Consider the following 26,128-nt stretch of genomic DNA (forward strand, 5'->3'; position numbering starts at 1 on the left):
TGTATTTCTAAGGTCTTGTTGCATGTTTTAATATACTAAGCCTAATACGACTATAGCTGTTTTTTCCTTCTGCTCATTCTTCTCTCTTTCTCTCCTGCCTGCTTGCCTCTTCTGTGGACCACCTTGCCACCTAGGGTGGCAGACGAAGCTTTCTTCAAACAACCCTTCGCTGACATGATTGGTTATGTGTATGTTGCCTAACTACTGTTTTGTTCATTCGTTTGAACCATTCTCCATCAGCTTCAGTTAGCACTTCTGAGCTGTGAGGCTTACTGTTCTCAAAGCGTCCCGAGAACAAACAACTTGGGGCAGAGAGGCACGTTCTGCAATAGAACAAATCACAAGGATCCAGGATGTGGGGAGGATGTGGGGCAGGGCGAGTACAGCTTTCATTCATAAGATGGAAAGGCCTATTTAGTGGTGGTGATAAAGTAGGAAGGAATACTGAAGCTCAGCGATGGCCATCTGGCATCTTTGCAGCCACATCTGGTCCATGAAGCAATTCATGGGACCCTTGGCTGTCCTACCAACTTTTAATCGAGAGTATAATGAAAGTTTACAAGTAAAACTGAAAGAAGGAAGAGGGGCTTCCTAAGCTGGAAGGAGAGATGTTCCACAGCTAATCTTTTTCTCATTTGGCTTTTGAATAAAATGCTGAAGACTTTAATTTCTGGGTGGCACAGATTTGATTAGAGCCTGACGATCCATGAAAGGATGTAGATTGTACTGCAAAACAGACTTACTCCCTAGTCCAGGGGTCAGCAACCTGCGGCCCATGAGCCACAAGTGGCCCACAGGGGTCGTTTAAACAACCCACGAGCCACCCCCGAACTGAGCCACCGCTCAGCAAATCTCCACACGCTGCACTAAACTGGCACAGTGCAGAGCAGGGACTTGCTTCCGTGGTGCCGGAAATCACATCTGCGCATGTGCAGACGCCAGAAATCACGTCTGTACAGATGCAACCCGGCCCACGGAGCAATCTCCGCAGGAGTGAACCAGCCCAGGCGAGGTAAACCTTGCCGGCCCCTGCCTAGTCTGACAGCTGATGAGAGAACAGCATGGTTTCTATTACCATATGGGAGTTGGCCATCCATGCTGTGGCTGAAATAAAATGGTAGGATTGAGCATTGCTTGCTTCTAAGTCACACTGCTGAGTTCTGTAAGTCTTTTAGGAAGCGGGTCTGCCTGAAAGGTAGCTGTCAAAGGTATGTTGGAAAGGAAATTTCTCTATATCATAGTGCAGTTGAGATTTTCCCCAACTAAATTAAGCTGACAGGTATTTGGAAATTTGAAGATTGGAAGAACCAGTGGTTGGTTATTTCTGTGTGCCAGCAGCTAGGTGCTAAACAGCAACATATTGCGCAGTTTAGGAATCTGGCCATATAAAGTTGAGTGCCAGGAGCATGTCCAACTTCAGAGCTGCATGTGTGCTATAATAGCTTTAAAAAGCTGTGCTTGATGAGCAGTAAGTAGTATATAAAACACAGGATAGGAGTCAGTAGGGAGTGCAGAAGTCTTAGATGTGTTTTATCAAATTAATTGATTAAAATGCCAATTATGTTGGCATGAAGTATGGTAGGACTGCTATATACTACATGAATAGGTCAGATTTGTTGCACTGCATATGGAGAAGAAATAACCAGTATCTTTCTATTTCTGGAAGTTAGACTTTTTTTACTCTAATATTAGATTCATTTGGCTGATATTCTTCTATACCAACCTCAAATCTACAGGATGACCATTTCCGTACTAGGAGTGCTTGCACATGTGATGTTTCTTGGTTGGCTGGTACTCTGAATTAGGAAGTCTTCCACCCTGCAGTGCACATACTGAGAAGGTGATGGTCCCTATGCTGGTTAGTGCTAGTCAAGACTGAGGAGCAGGATCGTCATAGGAGACAGAGCTGTTGCCTTGCCAAATAGTGGCAATGCTTCTAAGCCAGCCTTCCCCAGCCTTGGGTCTTGATACGTTGATGGATTACAAAACCTGTCATCCCCAGTCAGCATGGCCAATGGCTGGGGATAACAGGAGTTGCTGTCCTGCAACATCCGGGGACCCAAAATTAGGGAAGGCTGCTCCAAGCAATGAAAAGGAGCAAGAGCAACACAGTGCCCTTGTTGCTTGTTTGGTTTTTGAAAGCCGTCACCCGAGTGACAAGATCAGGAGGCGGCAGAAGTTGCTCTGCCTCCAACTACGTGGGGCAAGCTTTATTTGATTGACATGGCCCCACCCAAATGACCCATTGGGAAATAGCAGATCAAACTGGGAACCCCTTATACATCAGATCCTTCCTGTTTCACAGCCTGCCTGGTCCACCAGGAGAGATTCATGACAGCACCTGAAGAGGCAGATGGTTCTTGCATGCAAGTTTCTGTTTCGTGTCTTGTATTTAAAGCCCACCCCCCTACCGGTGGAAATTTGGTTTGACAGTTACCTAGAACAGTGTTGGACTTGTGAAATGCTGGACTCATAGGTGCCCTTTTCTGTTAATGCAGAAGGACTTGTTTCCCGTAGCCAGTGGGGGAGAAAATTCTGCAGTGCCGTTGCTGCAGGATAACATGGGTGGCATGTTTTCCTGACTGTAGACGGTGCTGCAAGAAGTGCATGTCTGGCCAGCTTTACTTATCATCTGCATTATGCTCATTTTCATTTTCTATATCTGACTTAAACTCTCCTTTTTGTTTCTCTTCACCTTTAAGCACAAACATAAACCATCCTTGCTACAGCCTAGAACAGTTAAGTACATTCTTCACTGCCCCTTAAGTGTCTTGTCACATGAAATAGCAGTGTTGTAGTGACCCCCTCGTCATCAGTGGTGTTTGTAAAATACAATCATCCTTGTGAACTGTGCTTAACCTCATGGGATCCATCATCATTGCTTCTTTTCTATACTGCTTGTTGGAGTAGATGAAGTCATCCTCTTCCCTCTCCCATAATTAGGGTGCTCACAGCATCCGCCCATGTGTGAAATCCAGGGCATCACTGTTTGCTTTAACTAGCCGTTGGGGGTGGGAATCATTTTGTTCATGCAATACGGTTAGCAGTGCACCAGTGTTGGAAGGATAACATAGATTCTTACAGAGATGTCCACTGAGCACAACTGTGTGTATGGAGGAATAGGCAAAGTTATCCTCTGAGCTGACCTTTTGTTGATCTCTCCTGCTCCAACCGATACCATCAAGTCCATAGCACTTACAAGCATGAGGCCTGTGACTCTTTTGCTGCTTCACCATAGCATTGTAAATGCTGTCATATACTCTGTTACACTATGGTTTTGTGAGCCTTGGAAATGGTGGCATTTGAAAACTTTAAGGGCAGTTTTTGGTACAAATTGCTAGCACACTCAAACGAGATGGTTAGCCCTCCCCGCAAAGAAGAATCTGTGCCCTATCCAAAACTTGAGGATGATAAGGAGATTGGAATCTTGCCTGACCCTATCAGTTAATCTGAATTCTGTGCATTGGATAATGTCATGTTTGCACAGGGACCTCTGCATGTAAAGTCCACCCTTTTGGGCTCCAATTACATAAACTGCACACCTTGATTTTGTGGCAGTCCCAGTCTCCCTCGCTATACATAGCCGGTGTACCCTTGAACAGCATCATGAAGGTACCTTGTAGTTCAAGGCTGGGTTTATACTGTTCGCTTAAACTAAACACCTGTCTTCCAACATTTTACTTGGCTTCTCCGGTTCTGTGGGCCCGACTCGCTACCCAGTCTCCCTTGTCAGGACTTTTTGGGGAGGAGGATGTGGGGGAAGACCTCAAGGTGCTACAGTTGACTTGAAGCCCATTGTGTGTAGTGGCGTGGGATGGGTTCCAGGAAGCAAGGGGCTCCTGGGGGCAGGGAATGTCCACGGATGAAATCAAACATTGCACTGCATTGCTTCTAGGGCAGCTGAAGAAGCCTTTGTGAACGATGTTGACGAATCTTCCCCAGGCACTGAGTGGGAACGTGTGGCTCGGCTCTGTGACTTTAACCCCAAGTCAAGTAAGCAGGCAAAGGATGTTTCCCGCATGCGCTCGGTGCTGATTTCACTCAAGCAGGCTCCGCTGGTTCGCTGAAGGGGAAAGCGCACGCCACACTACAAATGCAATATCTTTAACTTTACTCAGAGAAGCTGTGTTTGCAGTAATTGGATTAATTATGTTTCAATGTTTTTTGGGTTTGTTTTTTTGTTTGGGACCAAACCTCATGACGTACTTAGAGTTTGATCATTGTTTTGTGATTGCATGTTTTTTTTCCTCCTCCTCTCCCCCTTATCCGTGTCCTCCTGGTTGTACATTACTGGGGAGAGACGTCAAGAACTGTAGTCTTTGGGCTCTCTGGCGCAGAGACTTCACTTTCAGCTGTACTGAAAATTAAAGATCTGTTTAAGCGGCACTCTTGTGTGGGATTTAATAAGTCAAGGCAACTTTCTTGTTAAAGCTTGCACAGTAGCTAGGCTCGGGCCTGTATGGGTGCTAATTTTAAAGAATGTGTTTCGAAGCAATTACGTTCTTAATGGTCCTGTAAAAGGTAAAGCAAATGGAGTTCTCTTTTTACAGTTATCATCCAATGCTCCTTCCACTGTGTTTTTTTTTTTTTACAAGAGGCTTTACCCCCTACAGCTGTGCCTTCAGTGGAATAAGCTGTAGCACCAGGTATTAAGGCAGATGGCTTGGGGGTTGTTTCATACATCCCCCCCCCCTCCTCTAACTGCTAGCTTAATGTGGAGCTGTGCTTTCTTTCTGAACTGCTGCTGCTCTCGGCTGGTGTGTGTTTAGAGGAATGGTAGAAAAACTGGAAGTGGTTAACAGAAACTGGGTCCAACAAATGGAACCTGTAGGTAGGTTTGGGGACGGGGGATGTCTCTGGTGCGAAAAGGGTTTCCAAATCCAGAACCTGAGGGCACTTAAATTTTTTCCAGATGGCAGCAGGGAAATTTCCTTCAGTGGCAGAAGTCATTCTTGAGTGATACAACAGGAAAAACCTGTATGTAGCTGGTGAAATTATATTTGCTGTCAAAGAAACAAATGGCTGGAACTTGGCAATGCTGTTCTTAGCATGTGGCAATAGTTTAGCTTTCTGCCTAAAAGCCACCTCCAAAAGGTGTAACTGCTATTCTTTTGAGGGCAACGTGGATTGTTTTAATTCCTTTGTTGGACTCCAGAGGCTGGACCAACTCAATCATCCTATTAAACAGCCAGTCTCCTAGGGAAAATGTCATCCACCCCCTTGCCCCACCTTAACCAGAAATGCTGGGTTCCCCCCCTTGCAACTCTCATTGAACAAACTTCCACATTAATACTAACACTAACAAGCTTTCTTCATTTTATTGCTAGCTTGGTGGGGGTGGAGGGGTGAGAGGCAGTCTCCACATAAGAGCTGGAAGTGTTTCTAATTTCAGGAATGTCTCCTAGCTTGCCCTACACAGTGGGATAGGATTGTACTGTGTTGGCAACCTCCACATTTCTCACTTGCGGAGTTCCCAATCTCCTTAGTGGCTGGCCAAAGGGAGAACCTCCTGAGTGTGGTTTAGTAGTTGTGTTCTGCACATGGCTAAGAAGTAGGCCAGGTGTGGGGAAACATTGCTCCCCAGAAGATGCTGAACTTCCAACTTGCACCATCCCCAGCATGAATGGCAGATGTTGCATAACTCTGTCAGTACAGCATGAGATATTTTCCTGCACCGCAGGGGGTTGGACTAGATGACCCTTACGGTTTCTTCTCTACAATCCTAGGATTCTAGATGACCAGGGATGATGGGAGTTGCAGTTCAGCAAAATGCAGAAGGCCAAAGGTTCCCTGCATCTGAGCTAGGCCTATGAATGAATAGGCTGCAGCCATGTTGGGCATCTTGTGCAGCTATCACTAGGGGCCCAAGTATTCTCTGCGGCTAGGAGTTCATTTTACCAGATTTGCCAGCTGTGTCCATTCCTGTTGGCAACTCCCGACTCACAAGTTGAATACCAGTGTTCTATACAGCTTCACTCCTTCAATTTTAGGAATTTAGTAATAGGTTGATGTGTATGGTTTCTTTGGACTACATGAGTGACGTGTTGATTGAAAATGAAATAATTCCAGAAACTTGGGACATACTTAATAGCTTTCATTTTTATTTAAACCTTCAGTGTTCAACATAACACATAACCTACATAAACCTTGTCTTTCAATGTAATTGGTAGGCCAAAGAGTAAAATGGTACAAAATTAATTTTAAGAGGCAAACTAGGCTTCTATAATGAGGACAATGTTCACATCCTCAAGTCTTTGTGGTTACAAAAAAAAAATTGCAATACAAAATGGCAATGAAATCTGATACAGTAATTCTCTATTGATTTAATGTTCTGCACTTATCACTTAAGCATCTTTCTGTAGTATAACCATTTATGCACGCCATTGCATCAGACAAAGGTGATTACTTCATAAGGAGTCAAACAACAAATGTATTTTTTTAACAGGAAGGGGCATAATTCACCCCTAAAAGCAACATGGTTGGTATTCAGCTTATTAAGAGATCTACTGCCCTTTGCCAGAGGCCTTAGGGTAGTTTATAACATACTGAAAGACATTTACATCCCCAAACACAAATTCAAAAATAATTATCTCAATATAGTTAATAAAAGCAGCAGTTTCAAGCAACTCATAAATTCATTCCATCAGAGTTCCCCCTTATCCCAAAGCCTACTCAATGCAGTATGCCTTCACTGTTTCCTGGAAAGAATAATTATGTGGCTGTTACAGCCATAATGGTATGTCTAGGTGTCATCCCCACCCCCAACAGTGTGGATTATTATTATTCTGAATTTCATTTCTATAACACTTAATATTTTAAAGAAAAAAACATTAAAGCACCAAATAAAACAATCCAGTATAAAACAAATTCAAGCTTCAAGGACAAGATTTCAGATCCTTCTCTAACTGACATTTTCCTTTCTCCATATTTATGTACTTAATTTAAGTAGCTGCCCCATAGCAGAAGCATTCTAGGAAGCCAGTGTGGTGTAGTGGTTAGAGTATCAGACTTGGACCTGGGCGATCATGATTTGAACCCTGAAGCTCACCGAGTGACCTTGGGCAAGTCACAGCCTCTTCACTTACCTCGCAGGGTCATTGTAGGGATTAACTGAGGATGGGGTGAACCGTGTACTCCTAGAGAAAAAGGTGGGATGGAAAGGCAGTAAATAAGCTCTTCTGCTTGCGTGCTTAAGAAAGCTGGAGGGGCCAAGCCAGGTGAAGATGTCAGTCACCAGCCTGTCATCCGGAGATCTCCATGTGGTCACAATTGAACCCGTGCCAGTCGCAAAAAGTGCCTGGCTAATTTCAAACACTGACTACAAAATAGTTAAAAGTGGACAACAAGCCAATGCTAACATGCTTAAACTACTTTTGATTTGAGACAGGAATCCCCCCCCCAAAAAAGTTCATATTATCCCCCGTCAAACTGGACAGCATTTAGGGAAACTGATTCTCAAGTTTCATTGTGGTGGGGGGGGTGATAACAATTCAGAGCAGTCTTAAATAGGAAGCTACTGAAGGTATTTGGATATAAATAGGAGTACCATTTATATAGGAGCAGCAATTAAAACAATACAAAAGTGCAGTATTGCCCTCTGTTGGTGAGTGCATTTGTCTTTGCTACTCGGCTGTAATTCAGGCCTTGTATGTTGTCACATATTTGATATTTTTCTAAAATTGTCTAAGGGAGAACTCCAATTTATCCTTATCCAGCAAGAGAAGAGCATAAGCAGTTACTGGCTCTGGGGTCTTTCAATATAGGCATTCCTTTCCTCCACACATAAAGTGACCTGATGATGATCTGACATTTCATCCGAGATGTGTGTGCCTCTGCAAGCCCAACAGTTATCATATACATAACCCACATTCAACAACCATAGTTCTATTAACTGGGGGTGACAATGGTTTAAAAATAAATAAATCAGAAAACTGAGCTATATACCTTCGACGCAGCCAGTGTTACAGGATTCATACCTCAATGAAGATGGGTACGTAGTATTTTTGTTCCACCCCACCCCACCCCTTGCAATCCTTCTTTCCTTTGCTTGCTGGCTAAAGTGTGACAGTGAAGCATACCGCCATGCACTGAAAATTGCAGCACGAGACAACTCTGCTTCTGCTGGTGAGTACCAAAAGCTCTCAAATCTGCTTATCAGTCAAGTCAAGAAAATTCTGCAAGTCACATCAGTGTGTACAGAAGACAAATCAGAGGTAAACTGACAACACAGCAATCCATTTACATATTACATGGTCATCACTACCACTCCCCCAGCATCAAACTTCAGTGTTCCTGTACTTAATAATTTGGAAGCAAGTCAGAGCTACACTACACTTTGAGCTCCTCCTTGTTGCATCCAATACTGGACTTTGTGGTCCCATGCAGCAAAACATATGAGGTAGCCCACAGTGGCTAACCACATACAAGGTAGCAGTTTCTGTATATTTGGCAAGTTTCGAGATACGCAGAAAAAATGATCAGTTTGTACAATTAAAAAAAGCCAGAGGAATGAGCATGCTTACTGCCCAGAAGACACGGAATGTAGGGCAACAGCATCATTTGAAGGACAACAAAATTGGTGTGATCAAGTCTCTACTAGCAGCTTACATGAACCTGAAGGAGAGGTGACTATTACTCTTTAAATAAGTAAAAGTATACACACACTACCCTTTAGGATAACTGTCTGAGGCTGAAAGAATGAGAACTGAGGCATATGCACTTGCCTCACAACTCAATTCTCTTTCCCCCACCAATCCAGGAAGCTATACAGTTTTAAGGATTGTGACCATTTTAAAGCTAAAAATATTCCTGCAGTTTGGTGGGGGGATTAATTAGGAAAAGGAGGAGAGCCCTTCACTTGATCTAATTAAATACACTCTGAGTTACAAAATGGACACAGCCCAAGGCAGGGGAACACCTAAGGACTGCTTTCTGGGCCCCACACCGCACTTTTCACCAGCATTACTCCAAACCTTGGCTTGAACTGTGATGTTGCTGGGATGGGATGAGGGCAGAACCCAAAGTGAGCAGAGCAATGAAAGTAAAATTTACCTTTGCGCAGTAGGCCAATTTCTATACCCACTCCTTTCTATTCTCCCTCTGGGCAGGGAAGAGGCATTACCAGAGTTTAAAGACACATCCCAGCCAGCAAAAACTACTTGGCATGAAAAGTAGGGCCAGTGAAGCACAGAGGGTCGTATTTAGCAACAGTTCACCATTTTCAAAATAAGGACTTTCAAACCGTTAAAAAGACCCTGACCCTGCAGTACATTTTGGACCAAACCAAATCAGCACACACAGCTGGTTTGGAGAGAACTGCATCTTCGAACACCTCAAGGAACACAGCCATTGATGAGTCTGCAGCCAGTCTCCAATTAACGTCTTCAACCATGGTTACTACAAACATTAGTCAAATATTGGCATGGCTGTAGTGCTGTATAAAGAGCCAGTTCTTGCTTCTGAGTAAGCCTGCTTAGACTTGCAGCCTCAAGGGGCAACATATAGCTGAGGCTATTCTTAGGAGCATTGTAAGGTAGCCTAACAAAAATCTACCTATAGAAAATAGGCACATAAATAGATTAGTGCTTGGGCTGCTGTGACATCTTTGAAGGTCAGTGTAAGTGTGGAATTTATCCAGACAATGAAGACAAAGCAAGTGTTGAATGATACACGCACACACATCAGACAAGATTCCTTTCTCCAACCAGTTGTCTAGCCACCAGCATGGATAAGCAAAGAAAGCACGTAACACAAAAGACTACTGAGGTTAACTGCACAGTCCTCTAAACATGAAGCTGCAACAAAAGACCAGGAAGTGTCTTTAACCTCCACATTAGAGGATAAAACGCCACTACAGGCGGATGTGACAAAGATAATCACTTTCTTCTTCATCCTAGCATGTTGTCTAGGCTCTTGGAAGCTGTACTTGTAAGTGCATCATATATCATTGGGCTCTTCTTCTAAACTAGGTTTTTCAACATTAATTTAACAAATAAATACATGGATGATCACTGCATACTGCTGGATAGTCTAGCATTACAATTGTTGAAGTCTCTCATCAAGATTATAGCTGCTCATTTAGCCTCTGCAGAGGCAGGAACTCTTGCAAACATTCATATGGAAGGTTTCTTTCTTTAATGACTTCCAGTTTCTGGTTACTGAGATGACTACGTCTTGGCTCATGTAGCTGGAAAATCCATGGGTAGGAAGTAGTAAGGGAATTCACGTCTCTCATTTTTATTTTTAGATGTCTGGCATTCAGACATCCCCAGGAATTATTTAGTTGTGAGAAAGTCTCCCTGTGAGCAATCTTCCCAGGATCCTGTGTTCTTCCAGCACCCAATGAAACAGCACATTAAAAAAGTAAGATATAGATTTGAAGACCCTACTAGCCTACTTAAAAAAAGAAAGTTGACTTCAGTAAGAAACTTCTCTTTTCAGAGAGCTGCTATAAACTGCAGTAATGGGTTTCCAATGGTTTGCCTAGTATATCCTGCGTGTTGTATAGTCCAGAACCATACTAGCAGCTCCAAGCAAGGCAGGATCCGACAGCTCTGAGACAACCACCTGGACATTCTGCACAGAGAACAAGGCCTGCTGATGAATCACATCCTTGACAGCGTTGATATAATGGCTTGCAAGGATGCCAGAAAGTATCACAAGGGAGGGGTTAATAGTGTGCAGGATGTTCACAACTCCAAGGCCCAGAGCTTTCCCTGCTGTGAAAAGAAGAAACAGAAGTATGAATATGGCAATGGTCAAGAGGCAACTTTTTAAAGTTGAAAAATGCTTCCACAGAAGTAGTCCTGCCCTTGGTCTATATCTACAGTTCTTTTGCTTCACTGTCATATACAAAGAGATTTTGCAAGGTTCTTAACACACCATGAAACATGTTTATTAGAGGTAATAGTGGGGGTGAGTGTGCAACACCATGTCTCGCTTACACCACTTTCAAATGTCAAAAATAAAGCTACTGCCTGCTTTTATTTTAGGGCAGCTTAATATCAAGAGTCATTAAAACTAATTTTAAAAAGGTTCTGGTATCATGTGACAAATTTCATTTATTTAATGTGTACACAGTACTTATTTATTTTGAAGGCTTACATCCCAGAGAAGATCTCAAGACAGCTAACACAAGATTCACAAAATAATATTGCACTCCAATCTAGCGCGGGAATAGAAATGCCAGAATGTCCCAGAAAGCAACATTCCCCGATAGGTATTATTCTGTTTAGGAGCATATATAGTTTATTAAATTGTGGGTTGGACTGATGCTTAGAACACCCAGCAAAGAAGAGAAGAACAGGACACAGCTGAAGTGACAAGGGCCTTCATTCAGGTTATGTCAGACAGCTATCTGCAAAACGTCCATGCGTTGCCTGCAAACAGAACCAGTTTTTCAGACAGCAAATATTCCCCAGTCTCACCACACCACATCTTTATCCCTAGCCAGGATTCTAACAAAGATTTCTGCTCCATGTTTGCATTCTTACCTGTTTTGACAATATGGTCAGCTTTTGTATTTCCTAGTTTGGCTGCCTGAATGAGATGTGCAGCCGTTACTACTTCTTCCTTCATTACAGACATCCCCCCAATTAACAATAAATCCTCTGCTTGAACAAAAATAGAAAAAAGGGGGGGGGGAGAGAAAAGGGAAGAAAACAAGGCGTTACAATTCAAGCACTACCATAAACAAACTAGTGGTTTGTTACATTTCACCAGTCATAAGAAGCCAACGAAATACAGATCCTGATGGGAGCAAGTAAGTACAAGGCCCTTGTAGCTCTTTGATGATATGAAACTACTCTGTAGAGATACCCCATTGGGTTGCTTGTGCATCCATGATTCAACATAGTATTATTGCTTAAACTAGTCAGACCAGGGGTGGGGTGGGGTTTGGTGGAGCAGAGCTACAAAGGGGCATTACTAGCACTTACCAGGAGAGGCAAAACGGTGAGGTCAGGCATGTGCAGGTGGAACAGCAGGAGCACCAGATTGAATTTGCAGGTGCAGTCCCAACCTTACCTCTGCCTCAACCCTCTTTTCCCAAGTAGCAGTTAGGCCACTGCCTGGAGGCTATTGCTGTGGCTGCCCCGCCAGTCACACAGATATTACGCCACTCAGTACTATACTACTCATGCTATAATAATATACCGTATTTTTTGCACCATAACACTCACTTTTTTCCTCCTAGAAAGTAAGGGGAAATGTCTGTGCGTGTTATGGAGGGAATGCCTTCAGGTGGCATGCCTACGGGTTTTCCTCCTCTAAAAACTACATGCGTGTTATGGTCGGGTGCGTGTTATAGAGCGAAAAATACGGTATTATAATATATATTATTATATAGTAAATAATATACTATGCTACTCATTATCAGTGGGGTGTTTTTTGATTTCCGGCCCCTCTCTTTTTCTGCTCCCTATAAACAGAAGAGCTACTATCTGGTGACTAGAACCAGTGGAGCTGATAATTCTTTATCAATGTAAAGGGGTGTGATTTAAGTAATTTATCAACTTTAAAATAAAACAAAGCTGCTGTGAGGTCTTAAAGTAGCTACTGCCAAAGTTTAATCATGAGAATGAGGCAGCTGAGAAGACATAAAAAGCGGCATTTCACCAAATAAAGGTATTCAAACGTATATGGCCGGAGGAAATTGCCTTATATTCAGTCATACTGGGCTACTTTGAGCAGTCTTGTAAAACACATGGCTTTCTGTTGAGAATGCCTATGCAACATGTGTGCATAGTTCAGATGTGGACTTGCTTTGCAAGTAAATTATACTGGCTTGGCTACTGACAGCAAAGTAAAATTGTCCTTGAAAATGCTGCTACCAAAACTATATTTAGTATTCTGACACTAATTATTTAAATGAACGTTCTGTATATGAACTTTTTTCCTTTTAGATTGCTTGCAATATGCACATAATGTGGTTAACAAAAAAAGAGAAATAGGTTCCACCTACCGTCGTGCAACTTCTTAGCTTCTCTCTGCAAGGCTATTCCAGAAGCATACGCTTCGATACATCCATGGCTCCCACACAGGCACTCGGGTCCATCTAAAGAGACTACAATGTGCCCAAGCTCAGCAGCACAAAAAGAACTTCCATGGATCAATTCATTCTGATGAATGATTCCACCGCCAATACCTATAAGTCACGAAAACACATTTGTGTTGCCACTTAAAAACTTTTTCTTTCTTTCTAATTCATGCGATAGAAAACAACAAAATTCTAGAAAATAAATGTCAGGCACCTTCTGCTACTAGAATTTGTAAATCTCCATTCCATTTTGATATATTTTCCAGACCTATTTATTTATTTTTTCAATTATATGCAGTATTTCAATCTCAATTAACACATCCCAAAGTGGTTAAACAACATTACGGCTTGGGTATAACTGTGAGCAGAAGGAAGTATGGAAGGGGCATTTCCATCTCCTCCTCCTTGTACTCCAGGAAAATCTATCCAAAGGGTCAGAGGACCTCAATGAATAGCACTAAACCAGGGGTCAGCAACCTTTTTCAGCCATGGGCCAGTCCACTGTTCCTCAGACCATGTGGTGGGTCGGACTATATTTTGAAAAAAACATATGAACGAATTCCTATGTCCCACATCCCAGAGATTCATTTTAAATAAAAGCACACATTCTACTCATGTAAAAACACGCTGATTCCTGGACTGTCTGTGGGCTGGATTGAGAAGGTGATTGGGCCGCATCCAGCCCACGGGCCTTAGGTTGCCTACACCTGCACTAAATGGTGCACAGGGGATTCTTGTGGAAGGGCCCCCCACTCCATTTTGCAGCAATTCCTTCTTGAACTTGTATCTGAGAATTAGCAAGTTTGATTTGACTCATACATGCTCTTCTATGAGTGCCATAATCAATGAGGAAAAGCTTGCTATTTGAGCTGCTACTACCCAAAATGGCCACATGTTTCCTATAGGTTAAGGGAAATTAAATGTCATAGCGAACAGTCAGGTTCAAACGGCAACCACTGGCACATAATTCATTAAAAAAAAATAACTACTGCTTTGAGTCAGCAATTATGATCCAACACAATATTTAAATGTGTTTAAAATGCAGGATTTCAGTGGTTTAGCTCTACGTTGGACTTTGGCCGAAGCACATAGATAGATACCTGTACCAGTGATGAGGGTTACAAAGTTTTCCACTCCTTTTCCTTGCCCAAATTTTCTCTCTGCCAAAGCTGCACAGTTACCGTCATTGTCTACCCACACTGGCAAGTGAAGCACATCCGATATCGGAGTCCGCAGATCAACCGTATTCCACTCCTGAATAAGTTTTGTGGAATGAAGAACAACGCCTTCTCGGGGATTTACTCGTCCACCAGTAGAAATACCTGAGCCACAAAGAACCAGAAAGGAGAGCATCTAAATCTGGTGTTTATAATATACAAAAAAAAAAAAATCTTGCCATTCAGAAACACCTTTCAGATTTTCAAATAAAAATAGGCAGTCATCAGTAATCCCCCCTAAGCAAGCTACAAACTGTTACTCATTTTCTTCAAACTTTAAAGGAGATGCATCAACAGCACTAGCTGGCTTCAGATTTTGACTTGTCCTTCATTGTTCCTTGTCTATCACACATCTCATTGATATAAAAGTAAAAGGGATCCCAGAAGCTGCAAAGGACTTAAAGGCTGATTAGGGCTGTGTCTTCTATGTCACCCCAACCTTCAGTACTGCAATCAGTGCCTTTTTCCCCTTTAGTCTCAAAGGAAAAGAATATGATCAAATCTGTATGTGCAAATGCAAATTACTTTTGCAGAATTTAGCAACTTGTTATGAAAAGCACAAGGTGCAGAATTACAGAACTATATATAAGCATTAATATAACATAGTAATGCATTTTGCAGTTTATAATTACAAACAGATCTGCCTTTAACTGTTTTCTGTAGTAAGTCAGTTTAAATTGTACAGCAGATCCAGCATTGTGTAACCCACCCAGGGAACTCTGTTCAACAAAATGTTCTAAATCAATAAATATAGTAATTATCTTTGAAATATATAGCACTTTGATTTAATGTTCTCCTTTAGTGAAGTAAAAAAAAAAATGTTTGTTAAAAACTTACCCACACCCAGAATTCTGCAGTTCAGATTTACTGCTTCTGAGGCAACCTCTACACACATCTTGAGGATCAACGCTATTCTGTCCTCGTAAGTTTTTGGATTCAGCTGGGTATATTTCTTAACTATTTCACCCTAAGTGAGAGGGAAACACCATTAAGCTTCTCATATTTTTCTAACTGACCACAACTATATTAAAAGTGGCTTCTCCATAGGCTGTCAAATATGTGACAGGGATCAAAGAACAAGAGAATATGCATAGTATACAAATGTAAGCTGAGGAGACAGAAGTGTTTGTGTGTGGACATGCAACCTCCCTGGGCTTTCATTCAGGGATGGGATGTACTCAATTGGCATATCCTACTCCTACAAGCTATATGCCCAAGCTCAGTCTATGCTTAATTGCTGGTCCAAAGACTGTTTGCACTCCAGATGGGAGGAAAATGGTGAGGTCAACACACTCTACAGCAGGAAAGAAGCAATGGAGCAATAAAAATAATCGTTTAAGGGAAATAAGCACACTAGCTTTGTTTTTAGATGATGTGTTAGTATTTCACAGCAGGTGCCATCTTAGAAAAGTATCCCTCCTCTGCAAGTGTGAAGGGGAGAATATCCCTTCTGAAACAGTGCTTGTCACCCGTACTCTTAATAAGAGTTTACATTAAATAAATAATGTAAGGCTGCAGGTGGCTGCAGTGGCTGGAAGCAGACAGACAGGTCCTGCACATGTAGCAGTGACCAGAAGAGGAAGGACCACTAGGAGGAGCGCAGAGAAAAGAAATGCCATGGTACATCTGCAGCAGCACAACCAGACACCTTCATCTGCCCCAGCTGCAACAAAACATGTCTCTCCCGTATTGTTCTTTACAACCACAAAAGGCACTGCTACCTTCCAATGGTTTGATTCCCCCCCTCCCCCCGCCCCAAGATGCACTCCTTCACTGTCTCCTGAGACAGGTAGATGCCAACCCTTTCATTAAATAAAATCAAGCTTTTTAAAAAATGTTTTAAGTTATTCACCAGGAATACATTTTTAAATCAATTTAGAGCAGGGCTGACTAGTATGGGAGACCCACCCCACATAATGCCTTCCAGTTGCATAGCACAGGGGTTCATCTTGTTGGAGATATGCATTGTTTGTATGCAGCCTTCACCATCAACCAGGATGTAACCTGCATATGACAGACTTTCTTCCTGTTTTTTAAGTGGTTCAATACCACTCCGAAGAGTGTTGAATAGGATTTTGACTTACACCTTCTTCTGTCAATTGTTTGAATTCAAGTGTACAACCCTTTTTGGATTGCTGGGACATTCATGTATGGCTATAGCTGTAAGTTTTGTTTTATGACTATGGATCAATATAAACTTATTGAAGTAGGCTGTATATCAGATAGGAAATTCTTATGCCTTTGGGTTTCAGAGGGCTTTTCCTATGCAGCTAATTTAGTGCCAACTTGCTACTCTCCCTACAGAACTGCCTTATGGCTGGGTGAAATTGTTAGTTATTTATTAATTGCCTTCTACATATGTCCCAAAGTGATGAACAAAACATAACAAAAGCAGTTAAAAACAGCACAAAACTAACATTATGAGCTTTTCAAAACCTGCAACAGAAGCTTTTGAAAGAAAGATGTATCCAATAATTTCTGGGAAATGTCGTATCTTAGCAGGGATGGTGTTCTGCAGGACAGGGGCAGAACACTAAAATTCCTGCTCCATCTTACTGTAGAGCAGGCTTCTGATGAGGAACTCTCCTGCAGAATGCAGTGACCTATTTGGTGGTATGTTAGGGATAAGGCAGTCTATTAAATATGCTGCTTTTATATAGACCGTTGTCTGTAAGTACCAAAACCTTCTATGTGGCCTAGTAGCGGATTGGCAGCCAGTACAAATCTAACTAGCAAGGTGTTATATCCTAGTGGAAGTTTGCCACCAAAAGCAACCCATCCACTGTGTTCTGCACCAGCTGAAGCCTTTAGACCAACCTCAAAAACAGTACCACATAAATAGATAAACATGCACATTCTGCATGGTTTTTTAAACGTGATCCATTAATCTTCTTAAAAATTGCACTGTGCACCCCACCCCAACCTCCCCAATGGAAGTTCCCACCCGGTCTTACTGTTTATAATTACCTTCATGCTGACAATTGCAACTCGGAGGTTTGTTCCACCCAGATCCACTGCCAGAGCACTCTGGGTCTCAAGGATATGGTCAATATCTTGAGAGATGTTTTCCTTTACAGAAGGGAAGCAGAATTTCTTCTGAAGGGGTTCTTGAAGATCAATAGACTTAAGAAACTTTAGGATTCTTGGAACAGCATTCCCATCTCCATATATCTTTGAACTATAACATCAAATAACAGCAATTAATGTAGGTGACATGTTACAAAACTACACACCTTAATTTCCTAATCGACGATTTCTAGATTGCAAGTAGGAGGGAAGAAGACAAATATACAATTTTCTCAGGAAGAATTTGCGCTTGTGCTAACTGATTTGCAAATTTATAGGAAACATAAATTTGAAAAGTTAAATGAATTTAGTCAAAAGTTAAGTAAATTTAAATCTCATCTATTTCAACTGGAAAACTACATTTAAGAATATCTAAAATGACATTTTTCATAGATCTATATATCAACTTGCATACTGCTTATTCAAGAATCTAGCTGGGTTTTTGCCTAGTTGGCAAAATTATGCACTTATATTATTCTAACTATTTCTACTGTGCTTATGACCTTGGCACTGTACATAAAAACCAGAAGCTATAATTCTATCCATCCTTAACTGGAAGTAAACCAAACTTAACTCTGGGGGATGTACTTCTGAGTAGCTCTGCATTAAATCAGACTATATGAGACAGATTGTAATGACGCATAGGAAAGTGATGGGAAATGGTAAAGATATAAAGATCAGCTAGAGAAAGAGTGCAGTACAGACACATTTTTATCAAGCATTGAAATACACCCACAGAAGAATGAAAGCTTATAGATTCCTACAGTTATGTCGAAGAGTTCCATGTGATGGATTAGTAACCTAAGTGAGCTGCGAGTCTGATGAGAACGTATGTATATAGAGCTTTTGAGTGTGCAAAGTGCTTTATATTCATTATCTCAGTAATCCTGAGAATCCTGTAAAGTGAGTTAGTATTATTATTCCTATATTACAAGGGAGAGCTATGGCTGGGAGAATGTGGCTGCCCTAAAGCTGTCTATGGCAGACAAAAGATTTAAAACAGGGAGTTCCTCATTTGGAGTTCAGCCTCTTATCTGCTGCACACTATCAACATTGCAATTTAGTTTAATATAGTCACACTACAAACTTATTATTACAAAAAGGAAAGGGGAATAATGTAGGATACCCAACTTTAAGACAGTTTGTTGCCATTAAGACTCTGGTGTAAGGGGCTCAACCAACACTGTCAGCATCAGATCAATTCACAGAAATAAAACAGTTCTATTTTACATAATGATGATATCCTCTATAAAACGTGGCTGAACAGTGTTTCACCAACATCATGGGGAAAAACTTCACCAGTGCTAGTTGTAGATGAGAATTTGATCCTAAATAATTATATCTACACGTATTTCTGCAATATAAATGCAACACCTGTGCAAAACCAGAATGGCACCAGCACTTGTTAGTTATATGCTGGTGTAGCCACAGGCCCTTCCTGTATTAAAGCTTAACATTTATCTGCTAGTGACGCAAACTTTAATATGTATTAAGGAAAGTTTAAAAAATACATATTGGGGATTAACAAAAATGTAACTGTCAGTATTGTAATAGCTTTAAACAAATCTGTGGTGCAACTGCACTTGGCATATTGGCAGAGGAGCCCAGTGTGATGCCACACTGCCACCTTCCTGACCAGTGGCACTGCTGCTGCTTAACCAGCAGGGGAAAGTTGCAACATAACAAAAGTATTTTCACTATTTTAATGATGACTGTACTTACCAAGGATATTGTTTCCCAAACTGGAGGTGCAGAGCTTGCAGTATTTTGTCCTGTGTGTCAGCATCACGAACGTGAAGGACATTTTCACCTTGATTTTGTTTTTGGAAAAGTGATAGCAGTAATATTTAGGAAGAAAATGAATTTAAAATGAAAAATACTTGCTTTTGAACGCTACCAACATATCCTCACCAGGCATAGTTACAAGTGATGAGATTGGAGTTGGAGAGATGTTACACCTGCATTGCAGGCAGATAGGCTAGTATAATCAGTGGCAGATTGCATGGTGCAGCGGCCGTGCTTACCTGGCCAGGAAGGAGAGGGGAAGGGGTGAGGAGGCTGGTGAAGTGCAAACAGCACTGACCGTCCCACTGTCTTGCCCCTCTAATAATAAACAGTGGTTCAACTGTTGGGAAGTCAAGTGAGCCTCTCCGCCCCACTCCACCGTCCGCTATTGACTATAACTATTCAATTTTAAGATAATTATACTATTGTTTTCACACTTTTGGCAATGACAGTCTGTGTATATGAATTAAAGTTCAACTAGGGTGCTGAATGTGTAAAAGTGTACATGGTGTTCCCTGAAAGCATAGCAAAAAGCACAGTACACTCTTATAGCAGTGTGATTGCCAAGCAAGTACATAAGGTACTTGGCTACATTATACAGAACTCAGAGCCCAAGCTGCCTGGTCCCCAGCTGTTTGATCCTCTGTAGGACAACCGACTCTAAAACAGGAACTCGAATACAGATATGGTTGCTTGTGCCCATTAATTCCATAGAATGTGGTGTGCCTTGATCACAGCTGCATAATGAAATGGGCTTTGATAATGCAACAGTACAAATGGGCCCCATGACCAAACAATGCAGAGAAGAAAAAGATGAGCATGGAAGAAGAGGATTTTCCCCCTTTTTTGACCTTACGTCCTCTTTGGACATTTCAGTCCCCACATTCAGGCAAGCAGTGTCTCTGCTTAAGCCAGGTACAAAACACACCCAAGCCCTCTCCCCTCCACCAGGATGGCTTCAGAGAGTTTGTGTGAGAGAGCTTGTTCTGACCCTTTGTATCGCCACAGAGCTATCACAACAAGACAAGGCTTGTCTTTGGCAATATAGGTTCCTTTCAAGTTCAAAGTGCTCACAATACTGGATAGCATCTGAGCCAAAAGATGGGTTGACAGCAAGCTTCTTCGCCTTCTTTCCTCCCTTGCAGCTTTAGTTATTCCATGGGGGGGGGGGTGGATTTATTTCCTTTGTCAAAGTTATCCCCTGCCCCAAGTATGAGGCTCTTTTCTTCATGCCAAGAGAATGCTAAGCAATTTTTGCTCCACTAGCAACATTACTGTCTGGATTCCTGTTCTATCTGGTGGCTTCCTCAGTTGGTCAAAAGACATAATAAAAGCAGTGCTTTATTATACATTTCTGATACATGGGTTGCAGAAAATATATTTCCCCCTTATTTAAAAACAGCCACAAAACCCATTTGCCAGTTATCATTTCTAAGTAACAAAGCTGGGCACACCTAAGAAAAGAAATGCAGGAAGGTAGCTCTGCATGTATCCAGTACAGACATATATGCCTACTAACCAAGGATAACACTTCACAATTCCAATGGACTGGGCTCCTGTCCATGAAAACTTATGCTACAAGAACACGGCTAGCCTTATTTGAATACAATACCTGTTTCTCTTCCTATCTGGCGTGTCCCAAGATTGATGACAGGAGTACCAAATGCCCCAACCTCTCGCACACCACAGCTGCTGTTTCCAATCATACAGCCAGCGTGAGCCACCAGCTGAATGAACTGGTCAAATGGAACATGCTTTACTGCTCGAAAATTGGGGTGGTGTTCAACACCCTTCTTCCTCATTACCCGAACCATTTCTTTGCTCCCTGTAATGAAAATAACAGTAGATCACTTAACGGTAAGTAACTGAATTTTGGAAGCATCACTATGTACACCAGGAATGGGGAAACCTTTTCAGTCTGAGAGCCATATTCCCTTCTAGGCAACCATCTGGGAGCTGATGGGCCTGAGGGGCTGCATCTGGTAGCATTCAAAAGCAAGTATTTTTCATTCTCTTCACAGGCTACAATATTAACTTTTTATTTCTTGAATAAGAACTCTTTTCCCTCACCTGCATCAATATTTGGAAATAAAACCAACGTCCTCTTGTTAAAAGAGATTAAGGCATCCAAAGTCAATTCAAACATCTTTATGGAATGTTTAATGTCTGTGGTCACTGGGTGCTGTAAAGCAATTATATAATCCTTTGGTTTTACGTCTTCACCTGTAAAAGCAAAGTAAAAACAAAACCCAGCTTTAAAAAAGTAATAAAATTAATTGGGTTGGACAAGAACCAAAAAACCCCATATTTCATTCTGGGAAATTACTCAAGATTTATTCCACTGTGAAATAAAAATTAAATTGTTCTGAAGTCATTACAGTAGTCACCTGGAGTATTTCTTGCATTATCCACAAGTGATTTGGAAAGATCTGATCAAGACTGAATTATGTATGGTGCCAGATTATTTTAGTACAATCATTTATCTGTTCAGCTTTGTGACAATCTTTGGCCTTAAAAGGAAGGTGTCTTCATTTATTTTAAAGACAAACAGAGATATTGGATTCTAGTCTCTGTATATTATAAATACTTGGTTCAATTTATTTTGAACTCTACCCAAAACCTAATAAGCAGCTTGTAGCCCCAATGCAGGAGAAGATTTACATTTAAGAACTTATATTGTCAAACCCCAAAGAATTGAATTGGCTCATCTGGATGGTTACAACAAATCAGAAGTCTCTGAAATATATGCTGCTACACTGTTTATTGTACATTCATTGTTCCTAATGCAAAATTCTGTCAGGGTTCGACAATATTCTCCATATACCCCAAGATTAACAGACCCTAATTTTCACTCCAAAATGTCTACTTATGAAGATATGAACAGGAGTCGGACTCTGGGCATTTAGGAACATGCAAGGATAATCCTGTGAGACAGGAGAGTGCAACTGAGCTTATAACCCTACCTCTGTCTACCTAACACTATCCCACATTGTCAGTTTGTCAGCAGCAGGACAGCCTACCAAATGTATGAAGGGTGTCCTTGTGATCTGTAACCCCAAGCTAATGGATAACACTGGAGAAAGGCTGGAACAGAGGTGACAAAGGGCAAATGTTCACAGCCCAACCGTACACAAACCAGCCTCACATGATGATACTTGTGTGTTCCTGAATAAGCCATCCGTACTCCTCTAATCAGAGGTAAGAGAACAGCACCAATCTCCAACACACAACCTAAAGAAAGACTGCACAATGTGTGACACACCAAGCCAAATGCATCCCACTAACCATGATGGCAGCCCCATTAGGGGGTACAAAACATCCCCTTTGGTCTGTACCTGCAACCACTATTATTAGGCTGTCATATAAAGCTGGTGGCCTGCATTCAGCTAGGAGGGTCACAGGTCGGATAGCCTATATTTGCAGCACACCTACCTAACCACATGAGGATAATGCTCATGTAGTCCTTGTTTTTGGCAGATAACAACTTATCATATGAAGGGCAGCCTGCCAAGAGGATACGGTCGTGGTCTTCACACATAGATATCAAATGCTGCTCTGCACTTCTTGTGCAACACACATGGTAATGAGCCAGCTTGGTTATGGCATGTCTGATGGAGTCATCTATAGTACCGCTGACTTCTCCGCCTTCAATATGAAGAATTCGAATGTTCATTAAGGCTGCAGATGTTGCTAATGCTAAAGCATCAAACCTGTCTCCATGGACTATCATTATGTCAGGCTTCAGACGATTGAGGACATCTGGCAGCTTGACCAAGGCAAGGCCTACAGACTCCACCATGGCTGCCTCATCTTCTCCTCTCACTATTGTGTGTAACCTAGTGTGGATGTCAAAGTCGTCCTGTTCAATCATACGGTAAGTGTTACTGGGAAGAGGAAGAGGAGAAAGTGTTAAAATTGCAAAATGGTATTTCATAAAATGGTGTTTCTTTGACAATGTATGACTAACATTAGGAAATAATAACATTTTTTAAACCCATGCAACTAGCTACAAACTATTAAAATTTCTATGTTTATCTATGGCTGAGAGGTTTGGATACTCTAGGTTCCAAAAGTTTATCCCAAGTGATAATGGATTCTGATGATCAACATTATAGTCACTTCCTTCCAGTAGCACCTTAAAGACCAACCAAGTTAGTTCTTGGTATGAGCTTTCGTGTGCATGCACACTTCTTCAGATACACACTGAAGAAGAAGTATCTGAAGAAGTGTGCATGCACACGAAAGCTCATACCAAGAACTAACTTAGTTGGTCTTTAAGGTGCTACTGGAAGGAATTTTTTTATTTTGACTATGGCAGACCAACACGGCTACCTATCTGTAACTGGAATTATAGTCACTTGTGAAAGTGAATGTTGCTCCAATTCCACTTTATGAATATGGAGATGAACAGCATTCTAGTGTTCAACATAACTTCTGATATAATCATAGGATTTAAAAACTAGTAATATAAAAATGAAACTGCACTGTACCAAAATAAAACTATATTTTGCTGTTAGTAAGAGGAAATGAACACTGCTGAGACACAATGAAAGGGGAAAGACGAAACACTTGTGATGTTCCAGCATCGTTATTAGTGTTAATCACAAACCTATCTGCAAAATGAGAACTGGGTAAAAGTCAGGAGTCATAAGAATGAGGAGGAAAAATATTTTCCTTCCATCTGCAAAAGTGATTTACTTTCCTGCCTCAATTATATTGGAATTCTTAATTGTTTCAGTCCATAATTTAATCGCTAATTCCAGCCAAAAAGTTTGATAGCCAGCAAAGCACTCTTTATTTTTTATCTTAAAAAAAAAGCAAACACATCAATTTGAATTGGATGGTTAGCAAAACTACTAACTTCTTCGTGACCACTGGCATCCTGCCAAAATGGAAAGCTATCACTGAGAAAGGACTTGAAGGTTAGACCTTGCAATTTCTTAATAGCTGGCATTATTTCTTAGAATTATGGTGCATTTCCTGCTTAGCCCTCACACATTTCTCAATTTAGATATCGCTCATGGTCTGGACCGAACACCTATGTAAAAATGAATATATTGCAAGCTACTCACTGTAATTTGCCTTCTATTGAAAAACGATGCTTTAAAAAAATATGGATGGAGCTGCAACTCTGATTTAGCATGGTGTTAATTACAATATTAGCAGAATAAGTTGTTCAGGACAGGGATCAGGAAAACTGGAATAACTCTTTTGCAATAAAAAAATCATTTTATTAAGAGTACCAACCCCCCATCTTCTGCTGTACAGCAAAACAAAATCTCCTTTTAGGTTCATATCTGCAACATCATTTGAAGACACCAATTACTGTGTTGTGTTTTGTGAACACTACATTCAAACGCAATCCAAAGCATCAGGACTATGATCATCAAACTGGCCTAGTCCTCCTGCAAATGGTGTTCAGGGCAGTTATCTCTAAAAACCCAAATACTGTATTTTTCACCCTATAGGGCACACCGGCCCATAGGGCGCACCTAGGTTTTTTTGGGGGGGGAAATAAAGAAAAAAAATTATTTCCCCCCCCCAGGTGTGGGGCTGGGGCGGGGGAAGCCCGAGCTTCCCCCGACCCCAGCCCCCAGAACAGGCTGCTATCCGCAAGCCTTGGGACATCTGCTTGAAGCCTGGGGTGCGCTGCAGAGCGCTCCCTGGGTTTCGGGCTGCAGACTGATGTCCGCAAACCTTGGGAGCCTCCCGCCGGGCTCCCAAGGCTTGCGGATAGCTTCCTGAAGCCTGCATTCGCCCCATAGGACACACACACATTTCCCCTTCATTTTTGGAGGGGAAAAAGTGCGTCCTATAGGGCGAAAAATACGGTAAATGACTATTTCTAAGATTTTTCAGTGCCAAATAGTACCCCAGGAAAAGGCAGAAACTGCTTCCCAGCCATGTCCACTGCTATGCTTTTATTCCCTGAAAAGCAGTTGAAAAATAAACATACTCAAAGGCTTTCTATGCATTCTCAACCCTAAGACTTAGCCTACCATTCTTTTTAAACTTGATTAAATATTGTGTGCCATATTCCAAGAAGGTAACATTTTATTACAGAACAAAGGCACTGCAGTTATGAGTGACATAGAAGAATGAAAGTTGTTATTAGTTTTCCTCAGCTTTACTACTATGTGTCTGGTATTGTTTGCAAAAATAGCAATAAATCAATTGTTACATAATCAGTTCATACAGATTGTCCTATCTGATGTATTTATCAGCACTGCATGCAGTAATGATAGCAAGTATATTCATGGCTGCCAAGATAGCAGAACAAACAAAATCATACACCTTACCCATAGTCATCAATCAGGTGGGAGCCCAAAACCACAACATCCAGCTCAAAGAACTGTGGCTCTGCTTTAATGCCAAACATGATTGGGGCCAATTTGGAATAATCAGCCCTGTTGCAGGTAGCAACACAAACCCGAAGTTTCCGGTTGTTCCCATTCTTCTCCATTACTCGCTTTTGTTTCTGTTTAGAAAGGTTCGTGAAATACAGTTCCTGAAATGTAGGAAGCAAGATACAATTGCACAAGAATTATTACACTAGGAGTCAAGAGTAGAGTATTAAACAGAGTACTGGGCAAGGTGACAGATACTATTCGGTCATGAAACCCACTAGATGATTTTGGGATGGTCACCCATTCTCAACCCAACCTATGTCAAATAGCTGTTGGGGTGACAGTGGGGACGGGGTGGAGTGGTGATGCATGCTGCTAAGAGCTCTTTGGAGCATGGGTGGGAAACAATTGTGATTGCCAGACAGGCACTATGCAAAGGTTGTAAGCTAGAAGGCCACACGCCCAAGATGCTGTACTGTAATAACTAATAGTACATGCATGCATAAGCAATAGCATAGCATACTGCATATACTGTACAGGAAAAAATAACTATGTGGAAGTGTCTATTTATCCACAATATATTCCTGGGTGCACAAATGTCTTCATTCTGTAAACGAAGCAACTGTTCCATATGTGAGGCAGATTTTTTAGCAATTGGTCATTGTTACATAATAGAC

At 41.5% G+C, this 26,128-nt stretch overlaps 2 protein-coding genes and 1 long non-coding RNA gene across 8 annotated transcripts in view; 1 reads left to right on the forward strand and 2 right to left on the reverse strand.

The window, feature by feature from the left end:
* Positions 1 to 4,386, forward strand: part of CLTA (clathrin light chain A) — a 26,814-nt gene extending 22,428 nt beyond the window's left edge. Inside the window, exons 5-7 of one of the 3 annotated variants that reach the window (XM_081177015.1) lie at positions 135 to 188; positions 2,703 to 2,738; positions 3,896 to 4,386. In XM_081177015.1, coding sequence (XP_081033141.1) covers positions 135 to 188; positions 2,703 to 2,738; positions 3,896 to 4,067 — 262 coding nt within the window. In that variant the 3' untranslated portion in view covers positions 4,068 to 4,386. The remainder of the gene's footprint in view (positions 1 to 134; positions 189 to 2,702; positions 2,739 to 3,895) is intronic. The other 2 variants (XM_081177016.1, XM_081177017.1) reach the window with 2 other exon arrangements.
* LOC308577103 lies at positions 4,170 to 9,179 on the reverse strand. The gene is made up of 2 exons (XR_014003442.1): positions 4,740 to 9,179; positions 4,170 to 4,697 (listed from the first exon to the last, which is right to left on the reverse strand). It is a non-coding gene; the product is annotated as an uncharacterized lncRNA (long non-coding RNA).
* Positions 9,180 to 9,599: 420 nt separating this feature from the next.
* GNE (glucosamine (UDP-N-acetyl)-2-epimerase/N-acetylmannosamine kinase) overlaps positions 9,600 to 26,128 on the reverse strand; it is a 34,588-nt gene continuing 18,059 nt past the window's right edge. For all 4 annotated transcript variants that reach the window (XM_081176345.1, XM_081176347.1, XM_081176346.1 and 1 more), the window contains 11 exons: positions 25,404 to 25,612; positions 22,537 to 22,988; positions 21,175 to 21,327; positions 20,717 to 20,929; positions 19,042 to 19,129; positions 17,221 to 17,431; positions 15,091 to 15,220; positions 14,137 to 14,358; positions 12,962 to 13,144; positions 11,493 to 11,609; positions 9,600 to 10,718 (listed from right to left, as the gene is read on the reverse strand). In XM_081176345.1, coding sequence (XP_081032471.1) covers positions 10,483 to 10,718; positions 11,493 to 11,609; positions 12,962 to 13,144; positions 14,137 to 14,358; positions 15,091 to 15,220; positions 17,221 to 17,431; positions 19,042 to 19,129; positions 20,717 to 20,929; positions 21,175 to 21,327; positions 22,537 to 22,988; positions 25,404 to 25,612 — 2,214 coding nt within the window. In that variant the 3' untranslated portion in view covers positions 9,600 to 10,482. The remainder of the gene's footprint in view (positions 10,719 to 11,492; positions 11,610 to 12,961; positions 13,145 to 14,136; positions 14,359 to 15,090; positions 15,221 to 17,220; positions 17,432 to 19,041; positions 19,130 to 20,716; positions 20,930 to 21,174; positions 21,328 to 22,536; positions 22,989 to 25,403; positions 25,613 to 26,128) is intronic.

Source organism: Podarcis bocagei (assembly GCF_964188305.1).
Source record: "Podarcis bocagei genome assembly, chromosome: 17".
NCBI lineage: Eukaryota > Metazoa > Chordata > Lepidosauria > Squamata > Lacertidae > Podarcis > Podarcis bocagei.